This window comes from Microcebus murinus, chromosome 2 (assembly GCF_040939455.1).
Source record: "Microcebus murinus isolate Inina chromosome 2, M.murinus_Inina_mat1.0, whole genome shotgun sequence".
In the NCBI taxonomy this organism is placed as follows: Eukaryota; Metazoa; Chordata; class Mammalia; order Primates; family Cheirogaleidae; genus Microcebus; species Microcebus murinus.
The window spans coordinates 10,281,451-10,298,364 of record NC_134105.1 but is presented as its reverse complement, the minus strand read 5'-3'; the positions used below and the strand labels follow the sequence as shown (position 1 = coordinate 10,298,364).

Below are 16,914 nucleotides of genomic sequence, written 5' to 3'. Positions count from 1 at the left end.
AAAGGGACACATCTGTACAAACCGGTTTTAGAAAACAGGGTCTTCTTGTTACAAAAAACAAATAGTTCTGAACAGTTAACATTGTAAAAAGGTATAAAAATACAGGGACTCTGAGCTCGCTGAAGAACTTCCTGACAAACACTCTGAACTAAGGCGGAGAGGTCTCCGGGCCTGGGTCTCTGACCCCGGCCCCTGCCCGGGCCCCTGCCACGAGCCCATGCTCCAGGGCCGGCCAGAGACAAGGGCTCCCCAGCCCCGGCTTGGCTCAGCCGCTTGCCCTCGGGGGAACCCTGTACAATCTAGAGTACAGAGTGGGGCTGGACTGAGGTTCGGCCCACAGACCATGGGGCCTGGGGATGCCAGGAACCCACTGCCGGGTCTGGCCTGGAGCGGGAGCTGCCCTCCTCGGCCCTGCCACCCGCTCCTCCTCACCCCCAGCGCGGGGGCCCCAAAGGACCAGGCCCCGGGTGGACTGTGCTGAGGAGGGCACAGGGCTGCTTTCTGGATGCCAGCCGGGAAGGGGCTCATTTCTCGGGGGGACCAGAAAGTGGGGAGAAGGGTGCTGAGCTCCTTCGAAGCTCCTGCTGCAACTGTCCCTTCAGTGTGGACACCTGGGGGAGAAAGAGAAGGTAAGGCCAGCCCAGGTCCCCAGCCTCACCTGTGACAAAGGGAGGCATAGCGGGGAACCCAGAGGGACCCGAGACCTCACTAAGAGCCGGGGGTGTCCTTCCCTTCCCATGTTGCTCCTTATGGCAGCCAGGTGTCTACTGAGGACTCAGCAGGTTTGGGGGCCACCCCCCAACATCCTTTATCCCCATCATTTGGGTGGACCCGTCTCTAGCCCAGACTCGAGGGGTGGACGTGTGATCCAGGCCCGGCCCATCCGAGCAGCCCTGCCCTACAGACTCGGTCAGGAAGGGCCTGTGATCCAAGCAGGCGGTGGGGACTCACCCCTGGGACTGTTGCTGGTGCTCTCAGGAAGAAGGCCCCCCCTCCCCATCCCCGTAATCACAGGTTGCTGGAAGAAACTGAGGCTGGAGCTGCAGAGGCCACCTGTGCCCCGAGGGAGAGGGCCGCCCTGGGCAGGAGCCAGAGGACAGCAGAGCATGGGAGAGGGGCTGAGTCCTAGGAGCACCACTGAAACTTCTGGCCCAACCATGGCTGATACCAGACCCACCGCCCTGTTCCGTTTGGGAGCCATGGACTGCTTACACTGAGGTCCCCAGCAGCCCTCTCCCCCTCCTCTTCCTCCAGCCCCGCACTTCCATCCTGGCCCAGTTCCCCCTGGGGGCTGCACACCTGCTCCTCCAGCCCGCGCACCCTCTGGCGGTGGGCACGCTCCCGCGCCTCCAGGGTGCGCTCGGTCTGCGCCTGGGCGCTGCGCAAGCGCTCCACCTCCTGCTGCAGCTCCAGCCGCTGCTGCTCGTCCTCCTCCAGCTGGGCCGGGCTCGGGTTCTGCTCCAGCGCCACCACCTGGGCCTGCAGGGAGGGGTTGCTGTCAGGGTCCTGGCGCAGAGTGTATGCGTGTGTGACCTCCCTGGGGCACAGCCAGCACAGATGGGGAAGCAAGACAGATCCTTCCTCTTCCCCATCCTGCTGGCCCTCACAGTGAGCCTGCGAATCCCGGCGACCCTCACTCAGACGGGCGCGCACACCTGCACACGCACGTGTGCACGCACACGCACACACAGACATACTCAAATGTGAGACACACAGGCACAAAGGCAAGCATGTAAATACTTAGCCAGGTTCACACAGGTGCATACATACGTGTGAAAGCCCAATACTCCTACACATCTACATACATGAAAACACCTGTACACAAACACTTGTATTAAAATCTCTAGACATGCCACACAGTGCACGAGATCTATGCTATGTGCACAAGAATACTCACATGGACACTCATACTGCTACATGTGTACGACATATATGAACCCACCCACAGGGTCACATGCTAATAGGCCTTTAGTAGCTTTTCTGTACTTGGGGAGAACCCCCTCTGTGGCCCGGCTGGGACACCCCTCCAAGGCTCCAGGCTCTGGGGTGGCGGGGGTCAAAGGTCCCCGGCCCCCTGGGACTGCGTGGCACTCAGGCTGGGGATGAAGCTGGGGCCTTGGCTGGGTGGGCGGGGCCAGACCTCCAGCTGCTGGATCTGCCTCTGGGCCTCGGCCAGCTCCAGCTCAGCGCCTGAGAGTGTGCGGTCCAGGCGGCCCTTCTCCGCGCTCAGCCGCACCGTGTCCTCGTGGCTGCGAAGCTTCTCCCGCTCCACCTAGGCGGGGTGGGCAGGAGGGGATCAGGGGCTGGAGAGGGGCTCTCAGGTTCGGAACCCCAGTGGAATAGCCTAACACCGGCAGAGGCCGCAGACCCTGGGCACGTGCAGCCAGGACCACGGCGAGGCCCCAGAGGACGTGAGGGGATCAGCCCACCTTGTCCAGCGTCCTCCTGAGGGCCACGCGGTCCTTCTCCAGCCGCAGGGCCGAGCGCTCCACCTCCCGCTTCTCGGCTTCCAGCTGAGCCAGGGCGCGCTGCAGGCTGCCCAGGCGCTCCTGCAGCAGCCGCCGCTCGTCCTGCAGCTTCTGGACGGTGTGCAGAGCCGCGGCCTCACCCTCCTGCCGCTGCCGCAGCACCTGCAACGCAAGCCAGGCCTCAGCCCTGTGGCTCGGCGTGTCCACCTGCAGCTTGGGATGCTGCTGCTGCTGGCCCTGTCCACTCGCTCCGTGGGCAACTGTGAGACCCACACTGGAGAACTGGTCCCTGAGGCCAGCCAGTTCCCCTGAGCCTCAGTTTCTCCATGTGTCCTCATTGGAGGCCAGGATTTGGGATAAGCTTGAGATGGATGGAAAGGTCCCCACCCCAACCCAGGGACTCACAGACCGGGGGACAAAGGTCCCCACCCTGGCCCTCACCTCCCTCAGCTGCTGCAGCTGGCCCTCCGCGTCCGCCCGCTGCAGCTCCAGGTCCGCCAGCTCGCCCCGCACCGTCTGCACCTGCTCGCCCAGGGAGCTGCTCTGCTTCCGGGCCTCAGATAACGCCTGCCGGGCAGCGTCCAGCCGTTCCTGCAGGACAGGGCCAACGGTGCCAGGCTGGCCTGGGAGCCCTAAGGCAAAGGGCCCGCTCCACTCTGCCTCCAGGCAGCTTCGCAGCCCGGAGTCATCTCACTGGAAGGGTGAACCAGGCAGCAAGCCTGGCCCATGGCCTATCCACTGACCTGCATATGGCGGGAGCCACCACACCCCAGCTCTCCCCATTAACTCTGCACTGGGGTCCCCGCAAACCTATACTAGTAGGCTTGTTCTCTTACTGGGCACACCCCATCCCAGAGCCTCCGCTCATTGGCTGATGCTCTCTACTGGGCCCACCCCTCCCTCAAACCCTGTTTCCATTGACTGGCTACTTAGAGTCCCCAACTGACTGCCCCATTGGCTGGCTCCTTACCAAGCCTGCTCTTGTTGGCTGACTCTCTCACTGGGCCCACCCCCAGCCAGACCCTGGACCCCCCATACCTGGAGCACTTGACGGTCATGTTCACAGGCCGTCAGAGCCTTCTGTAAATGCAGATTCTTGTCCTGGGTGCTGGTGAGGCTGTTGTTGCTCTGAGCCAGGGCCTGTGTCAGGCCCTGCACCTTGTCCCGCAGGGTCCCCTCACTCTCTTCCACCTTGGCCAGGGCCCCACTCAGCCGCTCCACTGTCAGCTGCAGAGTCCCTGCCTTCACCTCACTGTCTGCCACCTGGCAGGAGGACAGACAGGACAGTCAAGGGGCTCTGTTCCCATCTGGCCTCTATACCTCTGCTCCCACAGTGACCTCCACCAGGTGTGCCAACACAAGCCCTGCCCACCTCTGGGCCTCCATCACTGATATCCACTCTTCCCGTGCACTCTCATTGGCTCAACCTGCTGCGACTTGGGCCCGGGTTACGCTGCCAGTTAACTTCCCTTGCCCAGAACACCATCAACCTGGTTATCTCAGACCCCACGGGCTCTTCCCTGCCTTCATTCCCTTTCCTCCCTGCTACAGAAGGGAAACAGTAACCACCACAGCCTTAAAGTTTTCTGTGTTTCTGACTTTGGTGGGTGTCCATGCAGGGCTAGCAGCATTACTGAGCATTTCAGTTACAGTAAGCTTCTTACCAGCTAAGGCAAAAAGGGAAACGAGTAAAATCTACATCTGTAACTTGTCTCACATGACTTCTATAAATGCAGGTTCTGTCATCAAATAGTCCTGAATTCTACCTTCGCCTCTTATTATAACAGCTATGTGATTCTGGACATTGACATCACCTCTCAGCCTCTATTTGTTCATCTGTGAAATGGGGATGATGATAATACTTGCCTCACGTGTTTGTTGGGAGGACTGCCTAGCTCCTGCAAAGTGCTTGGCACAGGGCATGCAGATGCTGGGGTTGCGGGTGGGGGCGGGGCCCACCTGTCTCTGCAGGGAGTCCACCCGATCCTGGAGGGCCTGGGCCTGGGCCTCGCGGTCGCTCAGGCCCAGGCGGCTGCGCTGCAGTTCCCCCTCGAGTGAGCGCCGCTGCAGCTCGAGCTTGATGGTGCGGCTCTCGGAGGCGTCCAGCACCTCCTTCAGGCGCCGCTTGTCACTCTCCAGCTTCACCTCGTTGGCCTTCATCTTGCTGATCTTCTCCTGCGGGGGGAGGGCTCAGGCCTCGGATGTCCGGTCCACCCCATAGCCCTCCCCCATGGCCCTGACCCTTGGGAGGAAGTGGGGGGGACCTGAGACCAGCCTGAGACCCCCTGGAGGCTTTGGTCTCCCTGTTCACACGATTAGTGGACACGAGGATCCCCGAGCACAGTCCAGTTTGGGCCAAGGCTCACGGGCCATGTGTCCCAAGACTGCCCTTCCTGCTCTTCGGCCCTGTTTCACATCTGTAGAGTGGGGGTGCTGGATTGGTCTGGGGGTGCCACAGCCTGGGTCCTCATAGGAGCCCTGGGGAGGGGGCTGTGACAGGTAGATTCCAGGGCCCTTCCCCTGCTCTGCTGACCCCCACTCCAGCGGTGGGCCCAGAGCTGCATGTGTGACCTGGGCTGAGCCCAGCAGCCCTGGGTGGGCCCTACTGTCCTAGGGTTTGAGGGGATCACCCCCTCCCCCACACAGCGGTGAGCAGTAAAGGAGGCCTGGGGCGTGTTGACAGGACAGGAAGATAGACCAGGGGTCCTCTGATTCGTGTAACTATCCTGGAGATGGGTGGGCCAATGGGGGTGTTATTACAGCCTCCCTAGTCCCGAGCCCGAGCCTGGCCCCTCTGCCCCCTGCTCTGAGCCCCAACCCTGCCCCGTCTGGGCCCAGGCACCCCCACTCTGGCTCCTGCCCAGCTTTGTTCCCAGCCTCCGCCTGCAGCCCCCGCGGCTGGGCCCAAGGCCAGACACGAAGCCGCAGACACAACAATCCAGCTAAGCCCGGCCCGGAGCCAGAGGCAGGGGCTGAGTCTCGGGCCAGCACTGCAGGGACCGAGGAACAGAGAGGAGAGGGGGCTCCAGCTGCGAGAGGGCAGGCTGGACGCGCACCGCCTGGGCCTGGGCTTCCTGCCCAGACACAAAGACAGACACGCACACAGGTACACCAGGTGAACACAGATGGCCCCCAAGCACGCATAAAAGCCCGAGAACACCACGTGTGTGGCTACGTGAAGACATAAAGCAGAGGCCCCCGAGCGCCAGCCGGGTGCGGAGAGCTCACGTGCGTCGTCTCTGTGAGACAACTGTTGGCCTCCCTCTCCCCGAGGAGGAAAATGAGAACCCGACAGTGGACTGGCCCAAGGCCAATAACAGCAGGGCCAGGACTTGAACCCAGGTCTGTCTGGCTCAAAAGCCCAAGCTCTTTTTCCTACAGCCTAGTGACCAAATGTCACCAGGCTATAGAAAAAGTGAAAAGAGATGATGGAATCAGAACGTGCTTCTGCAGGAAAAGTCGAAGGCTGCTGGCTGCAGCGTGCTGCGGAGACTGGGGCAGACACGCACAGAGACCAAGGGCAGGGCTCGGACAGCCCCTCCGGCACCCACAGCCTCCCCTCGCCCCGCCAGCCCTCAGCTCCTGCCCACCTGGCTGGCCCGGAGCTCGCTCTCGGTGGCCTGCAGGGTCCTCTCCAGTGTGGCCACCTGGTCCAGCGTGGCCCGGCGCTCCCGCTCGCTGCGCCGCACACTCTCCTCCTGCAGTGCCAGCTCCGCCTGGGCCTCGCTCAGCCTCCCGTTGACACTGCGCCGGGCTGCAGCCGCCACCCCGCCCCGTCAGGCATGGCCAGGCACAGCCCCAAGACCTGAACCAGGCCACAGAATGCCCACCACAGGCCAGACTGTCTGCACCCTTGAGGGCATATGGGTCTGGACACGAGTGAAGCTGGGCAGGGAGGGTCCCCTGCAGGACCAGGTCCCCTGGTCACAGGACCAGGGCAGGGACACAGGCCAATTCCCCAGGCTCCTCCCTCAGCAGCTCAGAACACAAGAGAGCAGAGTTGGGGCCCTGGGAGTCACACTTACCTTCCTCACTCTCGGCCACGGCCTTCTGCAGCTGCCTGGCCCGCGAGGTCACGCTGTCCCGCTCGGCCTCCATCTCAGCCAGCTGGCGAGTCAGAGCACTCGTCTGTGCCCGAAGCTCGTCCTGCAGCCGGCATGGGGGAAAGGAGAAGACCCTGCTCTGACACCCTGCACGCCCCCAGAGTCCCCAGCCACACGGTCCCTATCAAGCCACTCACGCCCAAGCTCACCCGTTCTCTCTGGGCTCCCCGCAGCTCCTGCAGGAATTCCCGGAGGGCCCCCCGCACCACCTCCGGGTCCAGGTCTGGAGGTGCTGGGGACATGGCAGGGCCTGGCGATAGAGGCTGGGCCCCAGGACTGCACTCCAAGGGGCCGGGGCTGCTGAGCCCTTCCTCGCTTCCTAGAAGAGAAGACATGCTCAGAGATACAGAAGCCACTGACCTCCCCTACTCGGAGGGTGGCCGCAGGCTCCAAACCTATCTCACTCCCTTTGTCCCTGCTGCTTCCAACATCTCTCTCGCTTAAAATACTTAGCCAGCCCCACAGCCCTCAGAATTAAGCCCGACTCCTTTGCATAGCTCAGAGGCCCTGTTGGCCACCCTGGCTGAATCGCCCTCTCACCCTTTGCAAGCGGGCCACTCTGTATCACCCTCCGTTCCCTCTAGAACATTCCCTGCACCAGCCCCAGATGCCTGGGTTCATGCTGCCCACTCTCCCCATGGTTCCTCCTTGCCTGACCCATCCTGTAGGCCACTGACCCCTCAGGGGGCCCCTGACTCCAGGCTGGGTCGGGGTGAGCTCATCTCACCCAGTGGGGGTCTGTGTCTGCCTCCCACCCAGAGGAGCACCGTTAGGTGCTCTTTCTCCTGTCCACCCTGTGTCCCCAGGGCCCAGCCCAGGGTGGGCACTCCATCACCTCAACATCTCCCTGCACTGAGCACTTACTATGTGCCAGGCACTGGGCCAGCGCTTTCCCTATGTTGCCCCATCTCATCCTCATCACTTCCGGACAGGTAAAGACAAATTTAGCCCCTTCCCAGGCAAGGTAGGCTCAAAGCAGTTAAGTGAGTTGCTCGGTTTCAAAGCTGGGAGATTCCAGAGCCGGGATGTGAACCCAGGCAGCCTGACTCCCAGGCAGAAAACCGTTCAGCTTGGGAGATGGGGAGGAGGAGGGGGCAGGGCGGACAGAGTCGGTGCGCCACCTGGAGGTCCACACTGGAACTGCAGGACAGGGGCCTGCCATGAGCATCCTCCAGCCTGTGCCAAGTGACACCTAACTGGCCCTGCAGACACGAGCTGGGTCACCACCCAAAAGTCCCAACCCAAAGCTTCCCACAGGAGCAGGGCCTCCACGCCCTGCTCCCAGGGTCTTCCAGCCTGGAAGATCCCATCCCCTCGGGTTAAAGTCCTTGTAGTGGCCTGCAAGGTCTCTGTGCGCAGGCCCTTCGCCTGCAGGCCCTCACGGCTTAGCCTGCAGCATTCTGGGCTGCTGGTCGCCCCTGGGGTGGGCTGGCCAGGGCACTGACACTCGGCCTCAGAGTCCCTTCCCCCCTGTGCTGCCTCAGGACCTTCCTTCCCTTACCTGACACCTCAGGTAAGCCTCCCGTTGTCCCCGCACAAACAGCCCCCTTACCTTTATCTTAAAAAAAAAAAAAAAAAAAATTTTTTTTTGAGACAGAGTCTTGCTCCGTTGCCTGGGCTAGAGTGCCATGGTGTCAGCCTAGCTCATAGCAACCTCAAATTCCTGAGCTCAAGTGATCCTCCTGCCTCAGCCTCTCAAGTAGCAGGTACTACAGGTGTGGACCACCATGTCCAGCTAATTTTTTCTATTTTTAGTAGAGACAGAGGTCTCACTCTTGCTCAGGCTGGTCTCAAACTCCCGACCTCAAACGATCCTCCTGCCTCGGCCTCCCAGAGTGCTAGAATTACAGGCGTGAGCCACCATACCTAGCCTAAAAATTACTATTTTAACCATTTTTAAGTGTATGATTTGGAAGTGTGAATTACATCTAGAGATGATTTAAAGTATTTGGGGGGTGGGGATGAACATAAATTACACGCAAATGCTACAACATTTTATATCCAGGGACTTGAGCATCCATGGATTTTAGCATCCAAGCAGGTCCTGGAACGAATTCCCCTCGGATAACAAGGGACAACTGTTACAGCAGGCCTGGAAATAAATCTAGGACAACCCCAAACAAACTGTAACTTCTGGATAAAGCAATAACTCCCAATTACCCCCCTTCCTCAGCCCCTGGTGACCTCTAATCTGCTGTCTCTATGAATTGGCCTATTATAGATATTACACTTAAGTGGAATCATAATGTATTTACCCTTTGGCGACTGCTTCTTTCACTTAGCGTAAGGTCCCTGAGGCTTATTCATGTGGAACCACATCTCAGTTATTCCTTTTTAAGGCTGAATAACATTCCGCTGCATGTAAGTACCACATTTGGTTTATCCATTCATCTGCTGGACATTTGGGCTGTTTCCACCTGTGACTACTGTGAGCAATGCTGCAATAAACACTGGTGTTCCGGTGTCTGCTCAAGTCCCTGTTTTCAATTCTTTGGGACATATACCTAGGAGAGGAATTGCTGGGTCTGCGGTAATTCTATTTTTAGCTTTTCAAAGAACTGCCCAACTATTTTCCACAGTGGCTTTGCCATTTTACATTCCCAACAGCAATGTCCCTTGCCTGGTTTTTCCTTACCTATTTTTCCAGCCCTTACCACCACCCGATATATTCTATATTTCATTTATGTATCACATTTATTGTCTGTTACTCCCAAGGCTAGACCATAAGCACCGTAAGAGCAGACGTGCTTGTCACTTTGTTTACTGCTCCACCCCTGAGCTTAAACTGCATTTGGCACACAGTAGGTGCTTAATAAACATTGAGTGATTGAATGAATAAATGTGATCCCGGGACTAAATGTGTGGATTTGAAGAGGCAATGACTCAAGATCCCGTGGTCCATTCCCTGCAGTTCTAAGATTCTGCAGGTTCGAGTCTGGCTGAGACAAGATGAATGCCCCGCAGAGGCCGCTCCCACCCCGGACACACGCTCATTTCCCCAGCATCATCCCCGGGACAGGGGAGCAGGTGCAGCCGGGAACTCTTAAGAAGGAGTTCCTGGAAGGGGGTCAGGCCAGGCTGTGTATGTGTCTGGGGGAGATGATGAAAGTGTGCGGAGCTGGCACAAGAGGCTGAAAAGGGTGGGGGGTGCTGATAGACAGGCCAGGGGTCAATTTAGAGGCTGGAGGCTCGAAAAATGAGAAAATGAGTTAGAAGCACTGAAAAATGGCCCCCTAGGCTGGGTGCGGTGGCTCACTCCTGTAATCCCAGCACTCTGGTAGGCCGAGGTGGGAGGATCGCTCGAGGTCAGGCGTTCAAGACCAGCCTGAGCAAGAGCGAGACCCGTCTCTACTAAAAATAGAAAAATTAGCCAGGCGTCAGGGCATAATTCCCTAGTCCCAGGTACTTGGAGGCTGAGGCAGGAGGACCGCATGGGTCCAGCAGTTTGAGGTTGCCGTGAGCCAGGATGATGCCAGGGCACTCTATCCTGGGCGACAGAGTGAGACTGTCTCAAAAAGAGCCTCTCCTCTGAAAAGAGGCGACCAAGGCACGGATCGGTGAAGGGAGGAGCCTCGGCGAGGGGGCGTGGCCAGAGCAGACCTCGGCAGAGGGGCGTGGCCCAGCGAAGGGTGGGCTCCTTGAAACACTGAGCGCGACGCGGGGGCGGGGCAATGGGCGGGGACTCCGCGAGGCCCGCCCCCGGCCCTCCCCGCCTGGTCTGCAGCCCGCGGCGCTCACCTCCGGTAGCCGCGTCGCGGGCGGGAGAGCCGGGCGGGGGCCGCGGGGCGGGGCTGGGCGCACGGCCCAGGCCCAGGCCCCTGCGCAGGGCCGATCGCAGGCCGCCCAGCTGCGCCTCCGCCGCGCGCCGCTGCGCCTCCACGCGGGCCAGCTCGGCCTCCAGGCCTTGCGCCCGGCCCTGGGCCGCACTCAGCTGCAGCCCCAGCTCCGTGGCCTCCGCCCGCGCCGCCTCCAGCTTCAGCTCCAGGCTGCGGACATGGTCCAGCTGCTGCTTCTCAGCGCAGCGCGCCTCCTCCAGGGAGCCCAGCAGGCCTCGCTCGCGGGCCCGGAACTCGCCTTCTTGCTCCTGTAGCTTCCGCTGGGTTCCCTGGAGCTGGGGCAGATGCGAAGCCCGGGGTCAGCAAGGCCGCCCCCACCGACGCCCCACCTCCCAGGCCCAGCCTGGAGCCCACCGTCCACGTGGCCAGCACAACACCTACTCCTTTAGTGGTGTGCACTCAAGCAGGCTGTGCAAGAACGTCCACGGAGTGGGGGAGGAAATTATTAGTTTTTTATCCCTTCCTTGTGTATCTATGCCTTGCAATGTACATCGCTTATTAGTAATAATAGTTAACACTTATATAGATAGGACTTATGGCCAGGCACTAAGTACTTTCCAAAAAAAAATTAACTCTGAATACTACTCTATGAATCATCCTTCTTTAATAGAAGATGAAACTGAGGCACAGAGAAGTTATCTTGTCCAAGGCCACACAGCTACTAAGCTGCAGAGCTGGGATTCAAAGCTCCAGCTCCAGAGGCTGTTCTCTTAACTACTAGGCAACACGGCCTCAGTCCACGTAATTTATCAATAGATCTGCACACATGGGGGTGTGTAAATAATTATTGACTAATGGGAGGTATGGGCACACACAAAACCAACCCTCTGGTTCAGGAATCAACTGCTCGTGGTCATTGGTTTCACTGAAACCCCACTTCTGAGCACCACCTGGGTGCCAGGACCTGTGCCAGGGCCCTTTGCACACCCTCTGCTGTGCCAGCCCCTCCCATGAGTGCTGTGAAGAAGGTCATGGTCAAGGTCACACAGTAGACTCTAGGCAGTTAAAAAGCCAGAAAGGGCTGAGTGGAAAGAGTGAAGTCTTTGGAGTCAGACAGACCTGAGTGGCTGTGTGACCTTGAATAGATCCCTTGACCTCTCTGAGCCTCTGTGTCTAGATCTCTCTGTAAAATGGAGCTAAAGGTACCTACCTCATGGGGCTACTGGGAGAACGGAACAAGGTCATGCCTACAGAGCCTGGCCCCCATCCCCCAGTTGTGTGCCTGCACATAGTAGACCCATGGTTCTTTCAGTTGTTGTTATTATAACTGGGGAAGAGTCTCAAGGAGTCGGGGACAGGAACAAGTCCCAGGGAGTGGTCTCAGAGTGACTCCAGCATTGGAGTGCCCATCTGCTTCCTGCTGGAGGGAGGAGAGAGGCACAGGGCAGCCCGTCCACCTGCCCGGTTACCTCCTGTCGCACCGCCTCCATGCTGGCCTCGCCCTTCAGCAGCCTCTGCCGGAGGCCCAGGGTCTCCCGCCGGCTCTCCTTCTCTGCCCGCTCACCCAGCGCCAGGCGGCCTTGCAGCTCTGCCAGCTCCCGGCCCAGCCTGGCGTTCTCACTGTCCAGCATCTTCATCTGGGAGACAGAGAGTGGGAACGGCAGCTGGTTCGGCTCTGCCCCTGTACCCTGCCCCACCCTGGCCCAGGAGGCTCTCGAGACCCGAAGCTCTAGGGATGCATGCATCAGATACCACACCAAATCCACGGAGCCTGCCCCAGACGACCACACCGAGCTCAAGCCATGCCAGGCACCTAGGCACCAATGGTCTGTTTACCACTCCATCAACAGACTCAAAACTACCTTTCGGGGGGGTAGGAGGAGGGAAGACTGAGCCCTTATGAGACCAGGACTTCCACAGGGCAGGGACCACAGCTCTCTGGGTGACCTTCCACCTCTGCAATGATAATTAACTTTTTTGGAGGGCTTGTCATGTGTCTAGCTCTGATCTAAGTACTTCATTTATACAAATTCATTTAATCTTCAAACAGGGGTGGGTACTAACATCCCTATTTAAAAGATAAGAAAACTGAGGCTCAGAGAGTTAAAGTGACTTGCCCAAGGTCACACAGCCCACAAGCAGCAGACTGGGCTTTGATCCCAGACAAGTGGAATGCCACTGTGGATTCTAAGCCCCTATTTCCCCAGGAGCAGATGGGGGTTAAGCCTAGCTACCCTACTGCACTACCATGAGGGTGACATGAGATAGTGCTGTGGCATACAACACCTGGCACACGAATGGCAGTTCATTTCAGGGACTCCTGTGGCATCCCAGGAAGGAGCTTTGGTTTGGGGGGGGGCTGCGGCGGGGGTTGGAGAGGATTAGTTGTCCAGGCTGTCATATCTCTGGCTATCAGGCTGTGATATCTCCAGGTAGGGCAGAGCCTAGGAGGCTGTTTCCTGTTCTTTGAGTCTTCTAGAGTGGGAAACCTGAGCCCACCGTGTCCAGGGCAGTGCCCAGTATACAGCAAGCACTGTTAAATGTTTGCTGTGGTGGATGAGTTTGGAGATTGTCTAGTTCAGGGGTCAACACACTTCAGTCCACAGGCCAAGTTCAGCTGGTCTCCTGTTCTTTTAGGTGTGTGAGCTAAGGATGGTTTTTTTTGTTTTTTTTTTTTTTACATTTTTAAATAGTTGAAAATGGTTCATTTCTACATGATTGAAAGAAAATCAAAGAAAGAACAGTATTTGTTGACTCATGAAATGATGGGAAACTGCAATTCCAGTGTCCATAAGTGAAGCTTCACTGGACCGCAGGCCGCCTGTCCGCGCACCGCGGGGCTGCGCAGAGCTGAGTGGTTGCAATGGGCTGCACAGCCGGAAAGCTGGAATATTTTTACCATTTGGCTCTTTACAAAAAGAGTTTGCCAGCCCCCGATCTAGTCCCTGAAATCTACACCTTTTGTCGCTCACAGATTGCTCTGAGAACTGGACGGGAGCTCCGGCCCCCTCCCTGGGGAAACGAGAGCCTGCGTGCGCACAAACGCACAGACTTTGCACCCAGTTTCGGGGGCTCGAGGACTCCTCGCACCCATGCATACCAAGGTTGGGTGAGAAGCCTTGTTGTAGTTCAAAACCCTGGTTTTACGTGTGGGATGTCTCAACTCCAGAAAGAGGGTGCTACTGGCCCCGGGGCACACAGCAAGCCCCGGGATAGGGGTGACAAGGGGGCCAGGGGTACCTGCCGCCGCAGCTCCTGCAGCTCCCGCCGAGCCTCCAGCCGTGAGCGCTCCACCTCCTGCAGGCCGGCCCGCAGCTCCCCGGCCTCCTTGCCCACGGCGGCCCGGGCCTCCTCTAGGAGTGCCAGCTTCTGCTCCTTGTCCTCGTTGGCAAGCTTCAGGCTGGAGAGGGCAGAGGGCAGAGGCTGGGTCCTGGGAAGAGTACAGTCTACGGCTCTACACCAAAGTCCCTTCCCCCATTCCTGGAGTGGGTCCGGCAGGTTCTCGGCCTACAGGCGCCTCAAGTGCTGGCCGTCCACATGTCCCCTCTTGAGGTGACTTCCCCAGGGATGGGGGCCAAGACCTCAGCTGGGAGGGGTGGGCCAGTGACTCCAGGAGGGAGCCTGATTTTCAGGGTGATGACAGACAACAGGTGGGCCCGAGTCTGTGCCCATCCCTGCCTACTTCCCCCCTCCTCATGAGACAGGGAAGAAAACCCCCTAAAATGGGCACGTGCTGGGCTGCGGTTAGGGGACGCAGAGTCCGCATCTGTGCAAGTCCCCAGAACCCCAGGGTGTGAAGTTGGGTTCCAGGGAGGAGATTCTATGAGAAGGATGGGGCTCGGTGAAGGACTCGGGGCTGGCTCCCGGCGTCACCCACCTGATGCGCTCGCTCTCCGCCTTCTTCACGGCGGCCCGCAGCTCCTCGTTGGAGCGCCGCAGGGCCTCGCGCTCCTTGGCGCCCTCGCCCAGGCTGCGCCGCAGCTCGCCGGCCTCCTGGCGCTGGGCCTCGCAGCCCTCCTGGGCCTCGCGCACCTTGCGCTGGGCCTCCAGCAGCTCCCGCCGCAGCGCGTCCCGGGCGTCCTCCGACAGGCGCAGCTGGGTCCGAAGCTCTTCTGCCTGCGAGCACGGCGGGCGTCCACGGGACGGCGGTCAGGGCCCTGTGCAAGCTGGGCCTTGAACCCCACACCCCTGGCCACAGGGCGCCTGCCCCACCCTCCGCCGCGACTCGGCCCGCAAGCTGTGAGCTGTGATTCGGGCAAGGCTGCGGGGGCCAGCAGCGTGTTGGCCTGAAATCATCAGTCAGGTCCCGTGGGCGACGCCAAGAGGGCGGGGACCACACTCACCCCTCCTTGAAGCCCCCGAGTCCACCTGTACACAACAGGTGCTTAGTAAACGCTTGCTGTCTCCTTTCTAAGTTGGCTGCCCATTTGTCCTCAAATGCAGGGAGGAATCCTACACTCTTCGGGGGCCCCCACCATTTAGCCACGTAGTGTGTGCTGCCCGGAAAGGTGGGGCGGCGGCTCACCTCGCGCAGGCAGGACTCCCGCTGCTTGCCCAGGTCGCGGGCCTGCTCTTGCAGCCTCTTCGCCTCGTGGGCGTGGGCCGCAGCGGCGTCCTCCAGCTGGGCCCGCAGGTCCCGGAGCTCAGACGTCAGGGTGTTCACCGTGCTCTGGGACAGACGGGCTCTTCAGACTCGGTCCTGCTGTGCCCCTGCCCCCTGCTGCTCCCAAGGGGCTGGCTGAACCGTCCACTTTCAGCTCCAAACGCGCCCCTCCCGCTGGCCTGCCTCACCCTCTCCAAACCCCTCGATGCAGTGAATGCTGTCCCCATGCTGTCCCCGTGGCTGGTCTCTCCCTTATGCTGGAGGATCTGCCAGGGCAGAGCTGTGCCCCCTCCCTCGGATAGGGACTCCCAAAGGAAGGGCTGAGCCTCCCCCCACAGCCTGGAGGCTTCTCCGGGGCAGGGCCACACCTCCCCTTCAGATGGGGGCTCCTCGGAGAGGGACAGTGCCCGGAAGGGGCAGGACGTGCTTCTCCATGCAGATGGGGCCCGGCTGCCCAGCCCACCTACCCGGTCCTGCTCCTGCCGGCTCTGAGCGTCGCGTTTCTGCCGCTCCAGCTCCAGGGAGACGGCGGCCAGGCTGTGCTGCGTGCCCATCAGCTTCTCTGACAGCGCCGCCTTCTCGGACTCCTTCAGAGACAAGGCCTGGGCAGGGCAGGGAGCAAACGGCGTGGGGCTCGGCTGACCCTGGGGACATGCCCGGGCCTCTCCCTCACCCTGCCCTGGGCAACGTGCCCCCTGGAGGCTCAGTGGCCCGAGTGGGCCACCACTGGCGGAAGCAGGGCAGAGATACAGCCCTGGAAAAGGGTACGAGAGCAGCCACAAGAACCCTGCACACGGTACAACTTACAGATCTCACTAACTTGCCACCACAACCCTAAAACTGAGCCTTTCATCATTCCCATTTTACAGATGAGGACACTGGGCTCAAAGAGCTGAGATGACTTGCCCAGGCTGACACGGCTGGCGAGGAGAGGAGATGGATGCAGTCTGCCCTGTCTCCATTACATTATGGGAAAGGCAGGAATTAGTTCTTTGGGGCGAGGGTCAGCTGATGCCTGCGGGCATCTGGGACTGCTCGGAAGGCTGTCATGAGGACGCCATGCCCAGCCTGAGTGGGATGAGGGGTGGGAGAATGCGGAACAGTTTTCCTGGTGTCCTAACTGTCACTGTCCCTTGGCACTTGCCCAGAGCATGCCAGGCATGGAGTGCAGCGATGCCTCACAGGCCCCCCTCTCATTCTCCTATCCCACAGGTGAGGAAACTGAGGCCCAGAGAGGCAAGTGGCCTGCCCCAGGGCTCCTAGCTGCTGGGTGGCCAAGCAGGGACCAGCCCCAAACAGGGGCCCCTTGCGCGGCACCAGGACTCACGCACCTGCTGCTTCTCGCTCTCGGCCAGGAGCAGGCCCTCGTCGCGCTCCTGCTGCAGGGCCGCGATCTCCTCGCTCAGCTCCTCCTTCTCGGCCTCCAGCCGGGCCAGCAGCTCCTCCCGCTCCCGCTGCAGCTGCCCCTGCAGCTGGGCCCGCTCTGCCTCCAGCTCCCGCCACGCTGCCTCCTGGGGGCCAGGGCCAGCACGTGTGACATACCAGGTGCAGCCCAGGCAGCCCCCGCAAACCTCAGGGCAGCAAGGGCCTGCACCCCGCGAGACGTGGTAGGTGACCAGGTAACTACACGATGGGATGGTAAGGGCTGTGACGGGGACAGCCGGGGCTGTGGACCCCCAGCCAAGAGCACAGCCTTGCAGAGGCCTGGAGGAAAGAGCACACAGGACGCCCGGGAACCCGAGGGGGCGAGGGGAGCCATGGGGCCAGGGCCCCAGACGCAGCTAGGCAGGGCCGGGCTGTGTGTGCGGAGGGATTCTGAGGACAGTGGGGTCAGGCCAGGGTGACAAGGAGCAATCTGGGTTTTAGATCGGGGCGATGTTCTGACAGCTGTGGAAGGGAGATCGGGGCTGGGGCAGAGAGGAGGTGGGATCGGCTGTGAGGATTGCAGGGGCTCTGGGGTGGCA

At 60.1% G+C, this 16,914-nt stretch overlaps 1 protein-coding gene across 1 annotated transcript in view; it reads right to left on the bottom strand.

The window, feature by feature from the left end:
* Positions 1-11: 11 nt before the first annotated feature.
* CROCC (ciliary rootlet coiled-coil, rootletin) overlaps positions 12-16,914 on the bottom strand; it is a 40,171-nt gene continuing 23,268 nt past the window's right edge. Inside the window, exons 21-37 of the mRNA XM_012763092.3 lie at positions 16,282-16,461; positions 15,418-15,552; positions 14,873-15,016; positions 14,225-14,463; positions 13,588-13,747; positions 11,817-11,984; positions 10,310-10,682; positions 6,721-6,890; positions 6,494-6,614; positions 6,059-6,222; positions 4,428-4,643; positions 3,507-3,731; positions 2,910-3,059; positions 2,430-2,630; positions 2,141-2,272; positions 1,300-1,479; positions 12-611 (exon numbers count right to left, since the gene is read on the bottom strand). Coding sequence (XP_012618546.2) covers positions 525-611; positions 1,300-1,479; positions 2,141-2,272; positions 2,430-2,630; positions 2,910-3,059; positions 3,507-3,731; positions 4,428-4,643; positions 6,059-6,222; positions 6,494-6,614; positions 6,721-6,890; positions 10,310-10,682; positions 11,817-11,984; positions 13,588-13,747; positions 14,225-14,463; positions 14,873-15,016; positions 15,418-15,552; positions 16,282-16,461 — 3,045 coding nt within the window. The 3' untranslated portion in view covers positions 12-524. The remainder of the gene's footprint in view (positions 612-1,299; positions 1,480-2,140; positions 2,273-2,429; positions 2,631-2,909; positions 3,060-3,506; positions 3,732-4,427; positions 4,644-6,058; positions 6,223-6,493; positions 6,615-6,720; positions 6,891-10,309; positions 10,683-11,816; positions 11,985-13,587; positions 13,748-14,224; positions 14,464-14,872; positions 15,017-15,417; positions 15,553-16,281; positions 16,462-16,914) is intronic.